Source organism: Danio rerio, chromosome 4 (genome assembly GCF_052040795.2).
Source record: "Danio rerio strain M-AB ecotype USA chromosome 4, GRCz13ab, whole genome shotgun sequence".
Classification (NCBI taxonomy): domain Eukaryota; kingdom Metazoa; phylum Chordata; class Actinopteri; order Cypriniformes; family Danionidae; genus Danio; species Danio rerio.
This window is the reverse complement of record NC_141024.2, coordinates 34,544,982-34,565,844: the sequence shown is the minus strand read 5'-3', so window position 1 is coordinate 34,565,844 and position 20,863 is coordinate 34,544,982. Positions and strand designations below refer to the sequence as shown.

General features: G+C 37.3%; 3 protein-coding genes, 1 long non-coding RNA gene and 1 pseudogene across 6 annotated transcripts in view; 3 read left to right on the top strand and 2 right to left on the bottom strand.

The window, feature by feature from the left end:
• Positions 1 to 19,225, top strand: part of LOC137489479 (NACHT, LRR and PYD domains-containing protein 3-like) — a 275,187-nt gene extending 255,962 nt beyond the window's left edge. For both annotated transcript variants that reach the window (XR_015481758.1, XR_015481757.1), the window contains one exon: positions 19,071 to 19,225. The gene's annotated coding sequence lies outside the window, so the exon portion shown is untranslated. The remainder of the gene's footprint in view (positions 1 to 19,070) is intronic.
• LOC101886704 (zinc finger protein) overlaps positions 1 to 20,863 on the bottom strand; it is an 846,922-nt gene that overhangs the window by 282,482 nt on the left and 543,577 nt on the right. The gene's annotated exons all lie outside the window — the stretch shown is intronic.
• LOC147844817 (uncharacterized) overlaps positions 1 to 20,863 on the top strand; it is a 532,816-nt gene that overhangs the window by 447,222 nt on the left and 64,731 nt on the right. The gene's annotated exons all lie outside the window — the stretch shown is intronic.
• On the top strand, positions 673 to 10,185 carry LOC137491208 (uncharacterized). The gene is made up of 3 exons (XM_087248873.1): positions 673 to 701; positions 1,427 to 1,577; positions 6,037 to 10,185. Exons 2-3 carry the CDS (start codon positions 1,487 to 1,489, stop codon positions 7,230 to 7,232), a joined length of 1,287 nt encoding a protein of 428 aa, XP_087104999.1. The 5' UTR covers positions 673 to 701; positions 1,427 to 1,486; the 3' UTR covers positions 7,233 to 10,185.
• On the bottom strand, positions 14,449 to 18,307 carry LOC141381648 (uncharacterized; annotated as a pseudogene). Its single transcript, XR_015483318.2, has 11 exons — positions 18,222 to 18,307; positions 17,496 to 17,720; positions 17,192 to 17,371; positions 16,942 to 17,089; positions 16,691 to 16,848; positions 16,218 to 16,584; positions 16,048 to 16,140; positions 15,814 to 15,962; positions 15,560 to 15,733; positions 15,254 to 15,462; positions 14,449 to 15,173 (listed from the first exon to the last, which is right to left on the bottom strand). The product of XR_015483318.2 is annotated as an uncharacterized LOC141381648 (transcript).

The following is a 20,863-nucleotide window of genomic DNA, read 5'->3' as shown; positions in this document are numbered from 1 at the left end:
AACAAAAACATATTTCAAAACACTTAATTCTACCTGCATGTGCGTAAAGGTTTAACAATTATATCAAAACATCAGAGTTTCTTTATTGCACATTATGTCCATATAATATTGTTCAATCATGGGACATCAAAGGCACTTTTTAGTGATAATGACCAAGCTAGTGAAACTAAAACATGAAGTAGTAATGGGTACTTTTATACTTAAAGGGCACCTATTTTACCCATTTTCAGCATTTAATATAATTTTGTGTCTCTAGAATGTGTCTGTAAAGTTTCAGCTCAAAACACCCATCAGTTTATTTGTTATACCTGTTAGATTTTCTGCTTTACACACTTAGTCTTAGTGGATTAAACAAGACTTTTAAAATTGTCTTTAAAATGTTTAGAGTAAAGGTTTTGATCAACTCCAAATACTGAATATATATATATATATATATATATATATATATATATATATATATATATATATATATATATATATTTATATATTTATATATGTATATATATGTGTGTGTGTGAGAGAGAGTGAGAGAGAGAGAGAGAGGGGGGGGGGGGGGGGAGAACGAGCGAGAAATGTATCAAGAAGTCATGACTGCAACAGCAAGTAGCAAAAAAAGCAAAACAAAAGAAAAGACTTTTATTTTGGCGTGATGTGACGTCATAAGTGTGCGCCGCTCTTGCGCTGGATTCAGCTGGAGAAAGGTTTGTTTTAAAGCGTTTACACTTATATAAAGCGATTGATTAAAGTTTTAGGCTTTTTTTCATCTGATGCTAAATTATGCTGTTAATGCATAATGCTGCTGTTGACAACATTATTTTAACACTTTATACTATTTAGTATTATTTTACTCACAGTAATGAGGGCTATTGTTTGAATACACTAAAGAAACAGAAACAGTGTGTAATAGGTGTTTTAATGAAGGTTTAATTGATTAAATAGCATGATGCCATTCCATTCTAAATATACATCACTATGTATGAGAAACGGAGTACTAGTTTTAATCAGCCCATTCTTTATAGCTCTGACTATAGAGGTAAAGTTGGTTTTATATTCACACATTCGTTCATTTATAAGTCTCTATTGTTCACCATGTTACTTTGAATATTCGATTTGAATTAGCATGCAAGTATGACTACTAAACAAATTCTTTATTGGTTTGTGAACAATGTTGTACTTTGATAGTCATTGGCTGCTAATATGATTTCACTGTTTAGAGTTTGCAAATAATACTTTTATGAAGTTATATTATTAAGAGAAAAGTCTGATTGTGCGAATATAAAAACCAACTTTACCTCTATGCTTGGACATACCTGATTTCGTTTTTGTTACTGTTGAAGCAAGTGTTGAAGAGAAGTTATTTTATTTCTGTTAATTTTTTTTACTTATTTAAACAGGATATTTTTATTGTTTTGTTCATTTTAAACAGGATAAAGTGTCCAAACACAGAGAAAAAAATCCTGCTGAAGCGACTGATCTCCACACTGTTATGAAGATGGCGTTTATTAAAGAGGAGAGTGAAGATGTGAAGATTGAAGAAACATTCACAGTCAAACAGGAAGATCTGCAGGAACAAACAGGTTGGTTTCATTCTCAAACACCAACTCAGTCATATAGAGGTAAAGTTGGTTTTATATTCGCACATTCATTCATTTAGAAGTCTCTATATTGTTTACCATGTTAATCAAGCTCTTATGGACCGTTTCCACTAAGTGGTTCGGTTTGGTACGCTTTTATGGCCGTTTCCACTGTTAAAAGGCGTACCGAACCAAACCGTACCGTACCACTTTTTTGGCACCCTTTTGAAAGGGTCCCAAACACTAAGGCCGTACTCACACTAGGTAAAGTTGCCTCGAACCGGGCCAAAGCACGCTTGTCCCCCATCCTGTCTGCCCCGACGGCCCGCACTCACACCACAAACGGGCCTCGGCACGCTTACGTCATCACTGCTGCGCTGTTCAGTGAGAAGCGCTCTCTCAGCAGCACAGTGGAGATTTCTCTAGTTATATCGTTTCAGTCGTTTGATATGCAGTGACATGCAGTCAAATATTTCACCAAACAGTCCTTAGGGATGTGGTGACACGCAGTCAGATATTTCGCCGAACAGATCCGCCACTTTTGGCGCTCATAAACAATCATAAAGCTCTCGTGCTGCAGGAATGAGGAGGTCTGCTGAAGCCGCGCAGCTGTCGTGCTGTGAGGAGTTCTCGTCTTTAATAAACTACGGCAGTTTGCGTTCACTGAACAGTAAGAATGATTAATAAATCCATATGAAACTACCCCTTAAAAGTCATGTCTTGCTTTCAGTTTTGGGCTTTGGCGCGTTTTGTACTCACACACAAGCGTACCGCGCCAAAGCCCAAGTGAACCACGCTCAGGCCCACCTCTTCCAACTGGGCCAGGGCCGGCCAAGTGAACCGTGCTTGAGCCTGATTCAGCGCACTCACACTTCTCAAACGATCCGGGAAAGGGGCCTGGGCACGGTACGGATGGCATAGTGTGAGTAGGCCCTAAAAGGCGGAGCTAGATGCGCAGCTGAACGCTATTGGTTTACAGAGATACGTCATTCGTAGACACAACAAGCCAGAATCTAAATAACGGACCCGCCATGTTTAAAATACACAGCGAGAGATTACAGCGGAATTATAAATACAAATGCAGCCATGGTCGATCCGGGCTCAAACAAACCCTGTCGTCATCTTGATAAACAGCCACAAAGCCATAGAGAAGAGCGGATTTACCCTGTGCCGCATAGTTTTTTACGAGCCGGTCTGAAGCTTGAGTGGTTTCGCATTCTTCCTTGTGCTCGCCGCTCGTCTCTATCTGAAATAACAAACTTCTTGAGCTGATAATAATATATGCGCTTGATTATTGACAAGCTTTGGAAACCCGGTCCTGTGAGAAGCTGACAAACGCGGGACACATTCTGTGACACAATCAGAAAGAAAAGGACAAACGCGGGAGTGGGGCGCGGAAAAAAGGCGAAGCCAAGGAGCACGTTATTTCTTCAGCAAACGTGAACAAACTGCCTTGTCTTAATCTTTATTATCACCTTTTAGACTAATATGAACTGGGAATGATGGAATGACTCTCTAACAGAGGCTACATTTGCTGCTGAATATTACAGACACAGATGAGAGGTTTTCACTGACTGGAGGCTATACTCAGGGCCGGCGCGTCCATAGAGGCGACCTAGACGGCCGCCTAGGGCGGCAGTATAGAGAGGGCGGCATCCGCGACACCTCCCTTACCACCCGCGTCCTCAGTTATGTCTGCGACACCTCCCTCACCACCCGCGTCCTCAGATATATTCGCCCATAGACGACAGAATAGAGAGGGCGGTCTCAGCGACACCTCCATCAGCACCCGCGTGTCCTCAGTTATATCCGTGCATAGGGCGGCAGAACTGAGGTCCGCTACACCCGCACGTCCTCAGTTACAACCGCGCATAGGGCGGCAGAATAGAGAGCGCAGTGTCCGCGACACCTCCCTCCCTCCCTCCTTCAGCACCCGCGCGTCCTCAGTTATATCCGCGCATAGTGTGCTGATTAAGAGGTCTGCGACACCTCACTTCATTTTCATAACTGGTCACTTTCATTTTCACATTAGGGTTGAGGGCGGCAGTTCAGCTTGCTCCGGCCCTGGCTATACTTTGTGTTGTTTTGAACTTAATTAAGGACGAAATGTCTGCTTTGTGTAGTTCTTCTGTAGTTGGTAACATATCAGAGACTATAAGGGTCTGTATGTGTTCATATATCTTCATTTATTTATTTACTTTATATAATTACAGACGTTACAGTAGGCTATTTCGCACCGTCATTGATCTGCAGTTAAAATCAACTAATGTTCATAGAAAAGTTAGTAATAAACATTTATACTCAAGTATTTATGTGTGTAAAGCATCTGTTTTGTGAGAAGTGCTTTTCATATGATATGTGAACGACCTGTGCAGCTTTACTGTAGACATTTTCTCGAGCGAAAATGACGTTGACTGAAACTTTGTCATACACCACGCCCACTAAAAGGGTACCCTTGGTAGTGGAAACGCAAGCCTGGTAAAGGTGACCCGTACCGACCCGAACTGTACCATACTGTACCAGTCAGTGGAAACAAGCCATTTGGTCCAGGGTCAAAACCAAATTTTTAAGCTCTGTAAATGAATAGATATACTCAATTCTTTCAAATGCCTTATGGTCATCTAAAGAAATTAAGTCCTTTGGATTGGTATTATTTTTAGGTGAATAAATAATATTAAATAAGCAACAAAGGGTGTAAGATAACTGTCTCCCAACAATAAAACCAGTTTGATCTGGGTGAATTATCTTTCTCATGACTGACTCCACTCTGATTGCCAGCACTTTTGGCAGGATTTTATACAGCAGAGTGAGCTGATCGGATGATAAGGTTCACATTTAAGTGGATCCTTACTCTTTTGAAGAAGTACTGTTATAACAGCCGATGTCATGAAGGGGGGAGTGATTCCGATACAAGAGCTTTAGCAAATACCTTGCACAACAGGGGTGTTAACTTGGCACAAAACTTCTTAGAAAACTCAGCCAAGACGCCATCAGGGCCTGGTGCTTTTCTGATTTTTTTTTTTTTTTTTTTTTTTTTTTTGTATTTTTAATTTTAGAAGGTGTTAAAATCCCTTCTTTTGTCAACTGATCTAAATCACAGAGGGATGGTAATTCTTAATAATTAAAAAAGCTCTCAATACGTTCAATTAAGTTTACCTTAGAGCTGTAAAGAGTTTTATAGAAGTTTTTAAATTGATCACTAATACCCTGTTGATCAGTAATAATACTGCCATCATCCTTACTAACTGCTACTATAACGCCAGCTGCTGAGGATTGTTTCAGTTGGTAACACAATAACCTGCCAGCTCGTTCACCATGTTCATAATGAATCTGGCGTGATCTTATGTGGAGATCCTCATGGAGTTATTCCGCTTGCAGAATAAGTATTTTTTTAAGAAGTCAATTGCCATTGCCGATGGCCGACAAACTTCACGATGCTGGGCCTGCATCACGATCCATCGCCCCGCCCCACATTTATATTGATATATAACTTATTATTTGCATGTCATCGTAATAGCAATAACAGTCTTTTTATGAGCTGTGTTAAATGTTACATATAGCTGCTGCTTGCACGGCTGACAGCATCGTGAGGATTAAATGAAGGGTTATACAATACCTCTCGCGCTTAAATGTGTAGATTCAGTGCCAAACACGGTTACCGGCGGACTTAAAGCCACTAGAAGTCTTTTATCCACTCTTGGAAAAGTGTAAATGGTGGATTAACATTCAGCACATGATTACTAATAAGATGCGCCATTATTAATAACTTAAGGTAAACCTGTCTGTTATTTTCATTCTCTCATCTTCAGCGCTTCACATTTTCGCATCTATCCTATCATCTGAAGGCAGAAGGCATTGACTGAGTGATTGACAGCTGATATTAACCAATCATTTGCATTCAGTTGTAGAGCAGTGAGCCAATAAATAGAGCACAAAGGCGGGGCGAGCATTGCAGACTTTTTTTACTTCAAGTTTACATAACAACTGTTTTAATCTGTTCCTGGTGCTGCGTTTGGCGCTTTTAGGTGCAAAGATGCGTTCTGCATAAATGTCTCCTAAATCTGCGCACGCGGTGAGGATTTTACAGTAAAAACAAATGTATGCACTACAGTGAACTCCAACCGTACTCTCGTCTCCTCCACCAGCTGTAGGAAAAGCCATTCACTCTTTTTTTAACTAGTGACATAAGTATTTTCTTTCTCATTTGTGTTTAAAGGTCTTTAGATTTTGGCATGATGTCTAGCTTTTGAAGCTCTTTTGGTCTACTTCACTTTGTCAGACAGGTCCTATTTAGGTGATTTCTTGATTGCGAACGTGTGTGGTAGTAATCAGGTCTGGGTGTGGCTAGAGAACTTGAAGTTGGTGTGATAAATTAAAGTTGTTCTAATGGGAAATTTTTTAAAGTGCCTTTTCACTGAGAGTTTTAATGATTTACTAAAAAGTAAACTTATTTTTATTTCAGACCTAATTAAAGACTACGAGGAGAGTAAAGAGGAACATCATGTCAAAATTGAGGACAAAACTCATTTAGTGACTGATGGTATTTTAAAAGTGAGAGACAAGAGTTGTTTTACCTGCACTCAGTGTGGAAAGAGTTTGGCAAGCAAAAGCAAACTAAAGACTCACATGAGGATTCACACTGGAGAGAAACCATTCACATGCTATCAATATGGGAAGAGTTTCAGCAAATCATCACTTTATAGACACAAGAAGATCCACACCGGTAAAAAAACATTCACTTGCACTCAGTGTGGGAAGAGTTTTAACTGCTCATCACACCTTAATCAACACATCAGGATCCACACTGGAGAGAAACCATTCAGATGCACTCAGTGTGGGAAGAGTTTTAACTGCTCATCACACCTTAATGAACACATGATGATCCACACTGGAGAGAAACCATTCACATGCACTCAGTGTGGGAAGAGTTTTAGCAAATCATCGTCGCTTTATAGACACATGAAGATCCACACCGGAGAAAAACCATACACTTGCACTGAGTGTAGGAAGAGTTTCAGCCAATCATCATCCCTTAATCTACACATGAGGATCCACACTGGAGAGAAACCATTCACATGCACTGAGTGTGGGAACAGTTTCAGTAAATCATCATCGCTTTATAGACACATGAAGATCCACACCGGAGAAAAACCATTCACATGCACTGAGTGTGGGAAGAGTTTCATCCAATCATCATGCCTTAATGTACACATGAGGATCCACACTGGAGAGAAACCTTTCACATGCACTCAGTGTGGGAAGAGTTTCATCCACTCATCACACCTTAATCAACACCTCATGATCCACACTGGAGAGAAACCATTCAAATGCCCTCAGTGTGGGAAGAGTTTTAGCCAATCATACCTTAAAAAACACATGAAGATTCACACTGGTGTGAGAGAGTATATGTGCTTGGAGTGCGAGAAGACTTTTATTACAGCTGCAGAATTGAAACGGCACAAGAGGATACACACTGGAGAAAAACCGTACAAGTGTTCACAGTGCAGTAAGAGGTTTGCTCACTCAGGAACCCTGAAAACACATGAGAGGATTCACACTGGAGAGAAACTGTACAAGTGTTCACACTGCAGTAAGAGGTTTGCTCACTCAGGAACCCTGAAAGCACATCAGAGGATTCACACTGGAGATAAACTGTAGACGTGATCAGTGTGTATTAGGGTTGGTTAACGAAACCCGGTGCCATTTTAGCACCGCTACCTTGGTAACTGGTATGTATCGGTATTAAATCAGCATATGAATTTCGGTGCTTAATTTCGGTGCTGCGGCATGAACGTGAGGGGTGCATGAAAAAAGGCACATATAGGCATTTTGTCACAGCATCACTAAACATTTAATTCTAAACAACTTTGAGGAATACGGACAAGCGATATTAAGCAATTGTTATTGTCGCTAGGGAACAGATGCACGCAACGCACACAGTACAGCGCATTTAGCCTGGAACCAGTGGTTTTTGGTGAGCGAGAGCAACACTCTTCAGATCAACATGTGTGATCACGTTCATCCAATTTGCCTAAACTAAGCATTCTAAAGCGTATTTTACAAGCAAGGATTCTTACACAGCAACTGTCTTTACAAAAGTGTGTGTAACGTTAAGAGGGAAACATGTCAAACTTAATGACACATGTAGAACAGATGTAACACATTGATCAAATGTAGTTTTCAGTCACGCTCATGTAAGTCATATTCAACTGATTTCCGTCTTGAACACATGATTTATTTACTACACATTTTTAAACATAATAGTTTAACTAACTCGTTTTTAATATCTAACGTTACTTTTTTATGCTGACAGTCAGTGCAGAACATTTTACTAGTTATTTTGCAAGACAAAGTCCCTTTAAGTGTTTATTAGTCTTTTATTCAGATTAAAGGGTAATTTAGACTTAAAGGGGTGGTCCACTATGATCTCATATTTTAAACTTTAGTTGATGTGTAATGTAGCTGTGTGAACATAAACAGCATCTCTGAATTTAAAATGCTCAAAGTTCAATGCAAAGGGAGACCTTGATTTTTAGAGTTAGCTTAGCAAAGCCTACAATGAACGAATTTTGGGGACTACAAAAAATACTTCCGCCCCCTGTGAGATCTCAAAAGTTTGTTATTGCGCATCCCACACTGCGCAGGTAAAGGCCGTTGCCAGAGGCGCTGTAACTATACTGCAGAGGGAGAAATGCCATCCTGCTGTTTCCACAGAGCTTCTCTGTTTCTGTTGTTGGGCTTCCAAATGACACGACAGAAGCACAGAAGTGCTTACAGTTCAATATTAATTATGTTCCAGAGAACTATAAAATACACAGCAAGCATGATTTGACAAAACGCAGCTTCCAGAATCTCTCCCAGTTCAGTGCTGGATTCGGCTAAAATCTCCTCAAAGATGGAGCAAGGACACGCTGTGAACTGAGTCATAACCTGTAAGTGTTTTTATTTGTTAAAATTGATCATGACATGTACAGCGTCTAACCTTAACGGTGTGTTGTAGCAAAGATGTAAACAACGGGAAATTATGTTCATCGCTAACGACTTAGCTACAAATCCATACTTATCAGTCAAACGGCTGTAAACACACACACATACACAAACATACATACACGCACTCTTGGCCAGCACCTGCGTCTCTCTGTGTGAGATGGCAGTGTGTCTCTTATGTGTGTGCACGACTGCACTGATTGTCTTCAGGCAGCTTTTCCATGCGTTCAACTCAAGACAATAAAGTCGCAAAAGATATGTGAACGAATCATGTTACTTACACAGGCATATTCCGGATATGCGTGAAAGACATCCTCAATCAACGCATTGATTAAAAAAAATAAAAAAATGCAGCAATGCTCTCCCAACTGGAGTGTAACAGCAAAAACAAATCAATCCAGGCTCACACGGGTCTCATCTCACATCTTGTAATTTAATCTGTCACCACAGAAAATAACTTAATCCGAGCATGAGAATAAAAAGAACAATAAATATCTTGCGCACATGCACATCTCATGTTACAGACACTTCATAGTATATACACGCACACACATAAACACACTAAATGGCACAGAAACACTTTTAAAGGAGCCGCATCCCATTTTCACTCGTTACAGACACGTGTTAACTGACTGACTGTTTACACACAACGCGCGTGCTTCTCTGGGCGTGATGTGGAGCCGATCGGCGAATCACAGCACATTATGATGATGACCAATCAGAGTCACTTGAGGGTGGGCCTTTTAGAGGAACTAGGCAATATGACAGTCGTTTTCATGTTAGCTGAGTAGCTGTGTATAATCAAAGTGAGATATATGAAAAAATAACATGATTTCCTTCAAGTTAAACATGAGCACACATTGCTTTGCATCTTATTAACACAACCAAGCCTTAAAATTACATTCTGGACCACCCCTTTAATCAGTTCACTACGAAAGTTAAAATAATTAGTCAAATTATTTTGTAACTGATTTGTTGTGTAAATCAAAAATATACAGTAAATATTTCTTAAGGAGGCTAATAATACTGACCTTATTATTATTTTTTTTTATTAAAAACGGCTTTTATTCATGAAATAAACAATAAGAAATAGGACTTATTATGACTCCAGAATAATTATGTTTTAGGAAACACTGTAAAAGTTTTCAGAAACATTATTTTTAATGAATAGGAGGGCAAAATGAATCGACTTCAACTGTAGGCCTGTTGAAGTTTACAGGTGCAACAATGTGCCTTGATGTACTTGAATGTTAGAAATGTGTTCTCCTACACCAGTACAACGTTACTTGTCGAATAAATGAACAAGTAAGATTATTTTGAGTTTAAGTTATTTAATTATCTTGTTTATGAAGACTGCAGAGTGATGCATGAAAACAAATGACTTTGAATAATGTTTTAAGTATTTTGTGATATATTTGTTAAAATGTGCTCCTAAAATTACGTGGCCCCTGCCAGCCCCCCACAGGTTAAAAGGAAGCTAATGTAATTTCATAATGCAAATCTTAAATTCATGCTAACCAACAAATGATCAAAGGAAATGTATTAATGTAATACAATATGAATTGATGTTTACATTAAACTGTAATTATGTTGTTCTATTAAAATTATTTAAAAAAAAGAAAAATTTGTCAAATAAAATTTTTTTGAAGAGTCATCCACCATCATTTTGTGGCTAAAAAAAAGTATCGATTCAGGCACCGTTTTGGCACCGGTATTGTTTTAAAAGTATCGATTTAGCACCGGTATCGAAAAAAAAAAAACGATACCCAACCCTAGTGTGTACAGAGTTTCACTCATTCGGGGCAGCTTGAGAAACACATGGGATGGTTTCCAGTATGGTGTTGACACATGTAGCAGCATAGAAAGAGAGCTCCCATACACACTGGTATTAATCCTTCTTTTTACATCATATATGATAACCTAAACCATATTTAAATAACATGGAGTGCAATAGGCACAGCAAGAAAGGGCTTTTTAGAAAAGGAAGGCTTTCCCCTCACATTAAGAAGTTATTTAAGACTTCAAGGTTTGGAGATCTTTTTCGTAATAATTTTTATGTGGTTCAAGATATTCACGTTTGTGTTTTTCGTGTTCCGATCAGTGATCTTCGCAATAATATCTGATTATAGTATATGCAAAAACAGAAATATAGAGTAATTACTTTGAATATTAATGGGTTACTAAATCCGATTAAAAGAAGCAAACTTAAAATGAAAAGAGAAAACCAACAGATAATCTTCTGGCAAGAGACGCATCTTTCTGATACAGAACATAGGAAATTAGAAACAATGGGATTTAGGGTTTTCTTTTCCTCATATAATAATGGTCGTAAACGAGGAGTAATGACATTAATCTCAAATAAAATCAACTTCCAATTAATTTCTAAGATTACTGATAAAGAAGGGCGATATAACTTAATTAAAGGAACTATCAACCAAAACAAAGTTACATTAGTTAGTATATATAGACCACCTGAAAAAGACAAAGCATTTCTCAAAAAAATAGTAAGTGTTATAGCCAAGAAGGCATCAGGAATGTTGATCTGTGGGGGAGACTGGAATGTACAACTTCATCCTAAATTGGACTCTTCTTCTAATAAGCAAATTAGTCAAGAAACTAGACAAATAAGATTTTTGATGAAATAATTAGGCTCGATAGATGTATGGAGAGACATATACCCTCTTAAAAAGGAATATACTTTCTTTTCTTCCACATGTCTCATTCTGGAATTGATTTATTTATTTATTTATTATTATTATTTTTTTTTTTAGCTCAGATCAACATAAAAATAAAAGACTGTAAAATAGGAACAAGGGACATCTCAGAGTATGCAGGAGTATATTTAACAGTTTACCTGGACATTAAACCCAAAAAGACATTTTGGCGATTTAACCCTTATCATTTGAATGATTTAACATGTGTAGAATATGTTAAAAAAAGAACTATAAGAATATTTAAAACATAATGATAATGCAGAGGTGTCACCTAGTATCATATGGGACGCAGCTAAAGCTGTTACGCGAGGTAAACTTATAATGTGGGGATCAAGGGAAAAAAAAACTGAATTACATAAATAATCTAAATATACAACTTGAAGAATTAGAGACTAAATATGGTAATAAGAAAGATCCAGATATTTTAACAATAGGGTTAGGGTTAAAGAAGTTAAAGCAGATCTCAATAAAATGTTTGATGAGCAAGTACAAATAAAACTTACATTTTAAAATTTTATGAAAATGGTCCAAAAAGCTCCTGGCATGAAGAATAAAGAAACGACAGGCAGAGAGGAGGATATTTAAAATCAAAGATTACAAAACTAAAACGATATGTCAGACATAGATGGCTTCTCTGCAGAATGGTATAAAATATTCAAAGAACAATTGATGTCAATGCTTTTTGAATGCTGTAATCATACCTTAGATGAGTAATAACTTACATCTGATATAACAACATATCAGATATGTTGGAGTTCAAATCGCTGCATACCTATAAGATATCTATAAAATAAAATAATTCCCCATTACAGAAACCATGAAAAAGTTTTTGAACAGACGGCTCCTTCAACCTTTAGATCTATACAATTGAATAGATAATAAGGATGAATATATTACCAAGCCTACCTTTTCTGAATTGGAAGGTTTTCAACAACTTTCAAATATATATATATATATATATATATATATATATATATATATATATATATATATATATATATATATATATATGTAACTTGGATAAACAAGACTTTTTCCATTACCTTCAAGTTAGACACTACTTCAATAAAAGCATAAGAGATTCAGAAGACATAAAAACAACAGGAGTGCAGGTATTTATAAATGCTTACAAAAAATAAAGATTAATAAAAAAACTAGTATCAAGAATTTATTCCTGTCTGACATTAACATAGAAACACTCAACAATGTGTATCAGACAGAAATGGGAAGGAGAAGCCAATATAATAATAGCAAATGAGGAATGGTTAACTATTTGGGAAACACAGATGATTACAATTAATTCATAGAGGGTATTTATTAGGAAAATGTAATCAGGTTCTTTATGACATCTAAAATAAAATACTTTTAAACTAGAGATCAAAATATGGTGAATGATGGAGAAAATGTGAAAATGTATTGGAAGATCATTTCAAAATATTTTGGAACTGTAATATTATACACAAGATTTAAATAGAGATAAATCTAATTATGGGATTAATGTAATTTTAAAACTATGTACCTGAGAATTTACTCTGCAGAAATACCAAAAATGATGTGTATCTTCTTAACACACTACTAACAACTAGCAAAAAGGCCATTACAAAGAAATAGCTCAAGGAAGATCCTCCATCTGTAGGCGAATGGTACAGTATGATATTGTTAAAGAGGTGTATGACATAGAAGTACTGACATTTAACTTGAGACAACAAGCCTATACAATTTCTGCATACTGGGGTAAATGGTTGAGAAGAAAAGTCTTGTTTTAATTTCATTGTGGTGCTTTTATTGTTCACATGTTTGGAGCCTGTTGATCTTTGACATGTAACCCGTTTTTTATTGCTCTTTTGTTTTGTTCTAAACTGTTTTGAAAAAGGAAAAAAATAAAAGTTGGCTCATGTATCATCATCATCCTGACGCAAGCTCACAGCGTTCAGCATGTAGTTTTGCTGCTGTTAGATCAAAAACAACAGCTGCCATTCATGTTCAAACACTCCAAAAATAATTATATAGGCCCGTCTGTCTTTATAAATAATGTCTTACATTTTACATTGAATTCTGTCCAAAATAGATTGACTTTTGTCTCTTTGCTAAAATAAATTCTTATTGTATTTGACTGTAACTATCTTAATTATCTTAATTAGGCTAGCTGCCTTATTCTCTTCAAAGAGCAGCTCTCATACAGAGACCATTATTTCAGTGTTTTTCCAGGATGTTGTGGATATTTGTGGATTCCTTCTTTTTTGTCTCGGCTGATCACATGGAAAAAGGAAAATGACTTTTCCAGGTCATATTCCTTTTTTTCCCTTATTTTTTTTAGCTATCATGTCATTTTCAGGTGAAGGGGAAAAAGTGTTGCACTTATCTGAAAAAGCTTCATATGTTTTAAATAATGAAGTGTATTTCTTTTTTCTTTTAAAGTATTACACATTTTTAAATGAAATTGTTGAAATGATTTGTTAAATAAATGCCAAACAGTGTCTAAGTTATTTTATTACTTTTATTTAATAATAATTAGTTTAAAAAGCATAATATGAATGCACTGAAACAGAACTGTGTGATTCTGGGTCATTTCTGCAACTTTTTAATAAGAATGTGAAATAACAGCACATTAGAAGACTGTATATATAATAGTAATATCAAGTAATAACAACACTAAAGAAAATAAACAACTTCCAGTACATACAAGTGCAACCAAATGAACAAAATCTGAACATTAATCAAACAACATAGAGACAACATAGGTAATGAAGAATTAAGATGCCAGGTTAATTCTCAGCAGTGAGGTGCATGTCTGCTGACCATAAAAGCCTTGGTAATCTGAAACAAAAAGAAGACGACAACCAGAAAGTGCACAATAATTTGGTTGAAACTTAAAGATGGGTGTAAGGGAGGGTTAAGCGCAGTTTGAGCGTACTTACCAGGCTGTAATTCCACATGTGTTGTACAGAATCCTGAGAGAGAGGAGAGAATATGGAGTAGCCTACTCACACTCTCACTATTGCATAAAGAAAACTTATGAAAAAAAAGAGCAAAAGACAAGAGAAAATACAATTCTCTGGAAGTAAAGGTGAATGGTTTGTAAGGCCCACTCATTCAACCTATTACAACCAAGTCTCTATTTGGAGAGCAATGTTGTTGCTTGGCAGTGCAGAAAGAGTACTGGGTACAGGGTGAGAGGAGCAGTGATGGTTGTCCATCACTGAGAAGAGAATATGGCCACAGGTGGAAACTTGGAGTTGGACATGTTAGAAGTGAGTCAGTATGGGGGATGGAAAGATGTTGTTTTACATCCAGTCCAATTCCAGCCCTTTCCCGGCAAAAGATCTCCTCTTTGAGCCATAATCATAGAGTAACTCCTCATCACTCGAAATGTATTTTGTAGCAATGAAGAGAATGATGTCTCTATCATTAAGGACATACAGCCTGGGCCGGATATTGGCTCTTTTGCTGGAGTGACGGATCAGGCGTCCATAATTGAACTTCATGGGATGGCACTGGCAACTTTCTTCATGTGCGTCAATGCACATGGCTTCATGTTGCTTGTTCCTATAAAAAAACAAATGGCCAGCTCTGATGCTGCTTGTCGAAGCTATTGCCATCCCATCTTCATGGCTAACCAGCTTGCCGTGGTATTCACAGACAACCTCCCCGATCTGAAAGGGTCTTTTGGTGAAAACACCATCGCCCTTGTCAGGGACGGGCCTGACAGTCAGTCCTTTCCAGCGTTGAGACAAAATCATTTTTTTCACAAAGCTGCTGTCGATAACCAAGTCCAACCTGGCAACAGGCTTCCACTGCTTCAGAACCACTGCAGCCTGTGGGACGTTTGACGTCCACCCTTGTTTGTCCATCCAGCGGCTTATTTTGGACTCTGATGGCTGCTGTCCAGTAAAGTGTTCTAGAAACACAAAACACATCAGTATTCGGCTATTCTCGCTCAATTCCCCTGTTTGTGTCATTAATCATCTGTATACTCACCGAGAGCATGCTGTTCACGCAGCTTGAGCTGCTCGCTACGCCAGCGGTCATAGCAGTGCCTCTCATGTTCTGAGCCACACAGCTCAGTCCTGCGTGCCCTTTTTGGAGGAGGCCCCTCCAGAGTCACTGGACAGAACTGCTCAAGAGTTTTGTAGGCCGTCTGTTCGTCCACCCTTGTCTCACAGCAGGAAGCTCTACTGGACCTTTGTCTATAAGATCATAAAAAATAAATATTGAAGGAAGGAAAGGCAAGGCTGTGGGTTGCAAATTTAAAAATAAGGATCATCCCAGTTGTTAGATGCTTACGGTGTTTTCCCAGCGAGCTGATCTAGCACACTTAGAGCCAGAAACGGATCTGAAGACGTTCTCCTCATGTAGTTCCTTTCAGCTGCCACATTTCTCTCCACTTCTGACAGGTTTTGTGCTGCTGCCTCAAATGCTCTCTGGGCATCGCCACACGTCACACTGGGAAGACTGTATCTGAAACACAAGGCATCGTAAGAAGGCAAAAAGTGGACGGATGAACATGTAGAGTTAAAGACAGGTGTAATGTTGCTTACTTGTCATGTAGTCTTTTTAAGTCGTTGGAGGGATTATAAATCGATCTCCCACTACTTGACACAAAAAATGAATCAACTGCCACATCATCGCCGGTGCGGTTTTCTTGCAGCATTACTGGCCGCACCTCATTGAAGTACAAGTTGAACCACTAGTTAAAGAAAGGAAAAAAATAAGTCTAAATTTGACACAATATATTTATTGCTGTTATGATATAAAAGACTATATAAACTTACAAGTTCCTGTTTGTGTGACAACGGTACTTTGTGCTCCTTCACTGCAACACAGACACCATTCTCTATACGGCTCCTCCCCTCCCAATCCTCAACCTGCAAACAGACAGTTTTGCACATTGATGAAGCATATAAGAACAAAGAAGACAATGTACGGAAAAACAAACACTTACAGTCATGTGTGTCACAATTCCAGGCCGCTGGACTAGCTTCAGCATGATAACAGCCTCCAGGTAGTACAGGACGAGCAGCCGTTCATTTTTAGTCAAACAGTCCCCTGTGATAGCTCCTGGACCCTGCATTTTGCATATCACGGCCTGGAAATCTTTGAATGCAGCCTCCAAAACAGCAAGGCAGTCCTTTGGCAAAACTTCTTTGCCACAACCAAACTCTGATTTTTTTGCTGTGACCTCCATGCTCACTTCTTTGGACATGCCACTCTGTATTCCATACAGCGCATCCATAAAACTCTCACAGTCCTGGAACAAAGCTGGATTGTTGTGGCGAATGTCCGTGGAGGTAATAATGTATTTCATGAACCTTGAAAAGAGATCAACATTGGGTTTGTTACAGTCAGAACACAGCACAGATGACATGATTAGTTAACATGTACATGGCACACTTGTGGTGGTTCCACATTACTGACCTCTTGAGACTCTTCGAGTAGTTGAAAACTGTCCATTTTGAGAGCTTTGTATCTGACAAGATGTTAAAGTACTCTCGCACTTTCTCCACCCGCCGAACAAACATCAAGTTTGGCTCAGTGGGGTCCATGTAATGCAAGAACCTGGACACTGTTTCCACCTGAAAGCACACATTTCACAATAAAATAAACTGTACTGCATAAAACAACACCCATTCACTCATTTTTACATATATAATTTCACTTGAACTTACTACTTGTTTGCTGTTTTTATATCCTAGATCAGTGTAAAGGTACTTATTAAATCCTGCTAGAAGGGGGTGGTCAATGGAGTGCTTGTTGTATAAGCCTTTTTTGACCATCTCCACCCTCACGGAAGAGGTCCACATCGGTCCACCAGTGCTGAAATAGAAAAGCAGGTGATCAAAATGACTTTGTATATTAAAGAGAAGTCATATCCGCAGTGTATATTTACTTTCTGGGAATGCTGATATAAAAGTATACCTCTGATAGTACTCTCCCGAGCTCTCGTCGGATAAGGACTCATTTGGAGGCTCCAATGAACTTTCTGCACCTTCTCCAGAGCTTTGAGGCACAGAAGATGTTGTCGACCGAGCTGGTTCCGGGAGGACTGAAGGTAAGTTATTAATCACCAACCCCTTTGACTGCATCTCCGCAATCATCCTAAAACAAGGAACATAAAATAAGGTCAAATAAACAATACCAAAAATGAATGTTTATTATTATATGCAGATGTTAGATTTGAAGTCAGATACATAAAATAAGATAAGCACAACTGAATACAAACCTGGCCAGAGGATTAGTAGAGTCCAATATGTCACAAATTTTTCCAAACTCCCAGAAACGTCCTTTGTGACAGAATTCAGACAACTCCTTCTTGGCCTCTTTGACGACAGCCTGGATCTCTGCTTCTGTGCTGTTCCTCATACACACCTTCCTGAGATGCCCAGGAAGAGAGTGAGGAGCCTTTTTGCACACAGGACAGAGGAAAAACATCCTGCTGTGGAAGGATCTGTGTGGATAATAAAATCAAAATGTTATAAAATGAAGAGACCGAGAGCAGCTTTGGTAAGGTTTGGGTTCCACCACACCCCACCCCCTACTCCAGGTACAGAAACAAAGAAATGAGCACACAAACACACACAGCAATGTCTGCCGGATATTTTGATTAGAGTTTTAAGACAAAACTTAATGTCATATTAATATAATACTGTTACTAACCATATTATTTTAAATGTATTTAATAATATGACATTTATTATGAGAGAAGAATAAAATTGTCTCAATTATTTCTTAAACAAGATTATACCAGCAGTTAGGATTTACAAGTCAAATATAAAATAACAACACAACTAGTGTTTTTTTTTAATTATCTAGAAGAACTAAGTTCTAGAAGACTCTTTAGATTTTTAAAGATTTGACTTTCTCAAACTAACTCCACTGATAAAATGATACAAGCTAAACTGAGCTTAAGAAGCCTGCTGCATAAGGCATACTGACTAAATCAACTTACAGTTTAGAAGCCATTTCTGATGTTGAAATGTGAGTTCTATCCACTTGTCAAACACAGCAAGCTGTAGCTGAAAATGATACAACTGTAACTTTACTGAGATGAGATGGGCCTCTTTAACCTGAGCTGGCAGCAGGTCAACAGCCTATCAGGAGACAGCATCCAACAGCAGCCCAATCTGCCCATCCCCAGGTGTTAATGGCCCAATAGGAGCAGAAACAACTTTAAAACAGTTACTACAACTGATCTAGGCATATGTTTCAGTGTATTTAAAAATATATAGTCTTTTTTCTGACTTTGAGTACTTTTATATTTCACAACACAGATGCAGGAAATATATTGTCCTAAAGTTCGAAACAGTACACATGCAAGTAAAATCTATTTAAAAATACACAATTCATGTGAAAACATACATATAAAACAGAAAACAACAACAAAACATAAAATACAGTACAAGGATAAAATAAATCAAGTTAAATGAAAGTCAGCTGTTTAGTTTCCATTCAAAGATAAAAGCTAAAATAATTATATATTTAATTTTCAGTAATAATGATTAATAGAGTTTTGTGTGTGTGTGTGTGTGTGTGTGTGTGTGTGTGTGAGTGTGTGTGTTTGTGTGTGTGTGTGATTTTAAATAAGATAACAATTAAGTAAAAAAAATTGAACAGTAAAACTGATTAACCATTTGCTTTGTAAGATTGTGTTGTTAAAGCCTCATGAGAGAGCATGTAGAAGATATGAACAGTCTTACAGTGAAAAGTGATTTCTGATGAAGTATATAATTATAAGAGTTTGTGTTAGGCTCTTTCACCAAATAAAAATAAAGAGAGAGAGACTTGTAACACATTTTAGAGTAGATTTATACTTTGTTTGGTGATGGACACAATAAATAAAATAGAATATAATTGTATTTTCTGATGGATGTCTGCTCTAGGATTGAGTAACACATATCCTTTCCTATGTCTTTATGATTATTAATAAAGTTGAATGTTTAAGAGCCTTGATTATATGATGACTATGATGTCCTCCCTCTTTATAGTAAATCTGGAGTTATACGTGTGTGATTTTTTTTCTGTATGCCGAATCATTTGTTTCCTCAGGATCTACCCAGCCAGGTCAGAGGTCATGAAGACCTCTCGAGTGGACCTGGAAAAATAGGAAACAACTCTTTCCTGAGTTATTTGCCTCTTCAATTTAAATCTTTTAAAATTAATTGCTTTGTATGTAAGCTGCAAGTTTGGATGTTAAATTTATTTTTAACATTTATTGTTCCTATATTGTTACATATATGTAGGAACAAAATATATAGTTAATAATATACATATATACTGTACATACACAATTTATTGAAACATATTTTTTTCTCACATGAATACTGATCTAAACTCCCAATTGTTGGCCTGTGTGGGTGTTAACGTTACTAATTTGCTAATGTTGCTGGGTGATGGAGGTATAAATAGTCTCGTTAGCAACTTGTTGTTCTTACATGAATACTGATCTGAACTCTTAATGGCTGGAGTGAGTGTTAATGTTTCTAATTTGCTTATGTTTTGCTGTGGATATATGAACGGTCTCGTTAGAAAGTTATTGTTCTAAATCATAATGTTGGTGCATTGGTGGTAATAGTCAAATGCAAGATTCCCAAATTACTGCCAGAATTTTATAAAAAACAAAACTGTTTTGTGTTGTTGACCTGTTGGTCGAGGCTAATACAATTACTCCTGTGTTTTCCATTGTACACATAGACCGGTATACGATTCTGGTATGATAACCTTGGATAAAAAAATCAGTATCTCAATATGGTGATTACTGCACTAAAATATATTCTTTTTAAATGTCTGAGTAAAATCAAAACCTTTTCCCTTTTGAGTACGATATATTTTATTTTGAGAAACATTTAAAAGTTTTTTGGAATAGTTAAGATGGTAATAGTGAAGAATGAAAATTAATCATTGACTTCTGCTGTCTTTATTAGCTTCAAAAACTTCTTTACATTTTAAAATGGCATCTTTGTATATCTTTTGTGCTGGAGATACTGTTGTCCTAAAAAAAAAAAACGTAATAAAAAAAAAAAACTTTACATACACCGTATGAACGATACAGCAGAAACCTTTGGCAGTTTTAAAACCTTGACTTTTCCAAACTGCGTTATACATTGAAAATAGTTATTGTCCTTTGTCTATTACATTGTATTGAAACATTACACAAATGTTGTCTGTGTGTGCATAACTATGTAAACCAAACCCTAACACATACACACACACATTTTAATTTCTAATCTATTGTGTGTGTGTGTGTGTGTATAAACCAATAGATTAGAACAGATAATGTGTGTATGTGTTAGGGGTAGGTTTACATGGTTATGCAAATAAGTTAAGAGGCATTTAGTCATTTACTGAATTTTGCATAAATAACGGTGTCATAGTCTTAGAAGATCATACATGCATTGGAGAATATTTGAGGTATGACTGAATCAAGGGAAATGATAATATGTGTGGCACATAAAAAATGTGTTTGATTTTCTGTGGTGTCCGAGCGCCATCTGCTGGTTGATATCGATAGCGGAAAGTGTTGCTTTCAATTTCACTTTCATTTGGAAATAAACAGCATTAAAGGGTTGTGCTAATAGTTTAGATATTTCCATC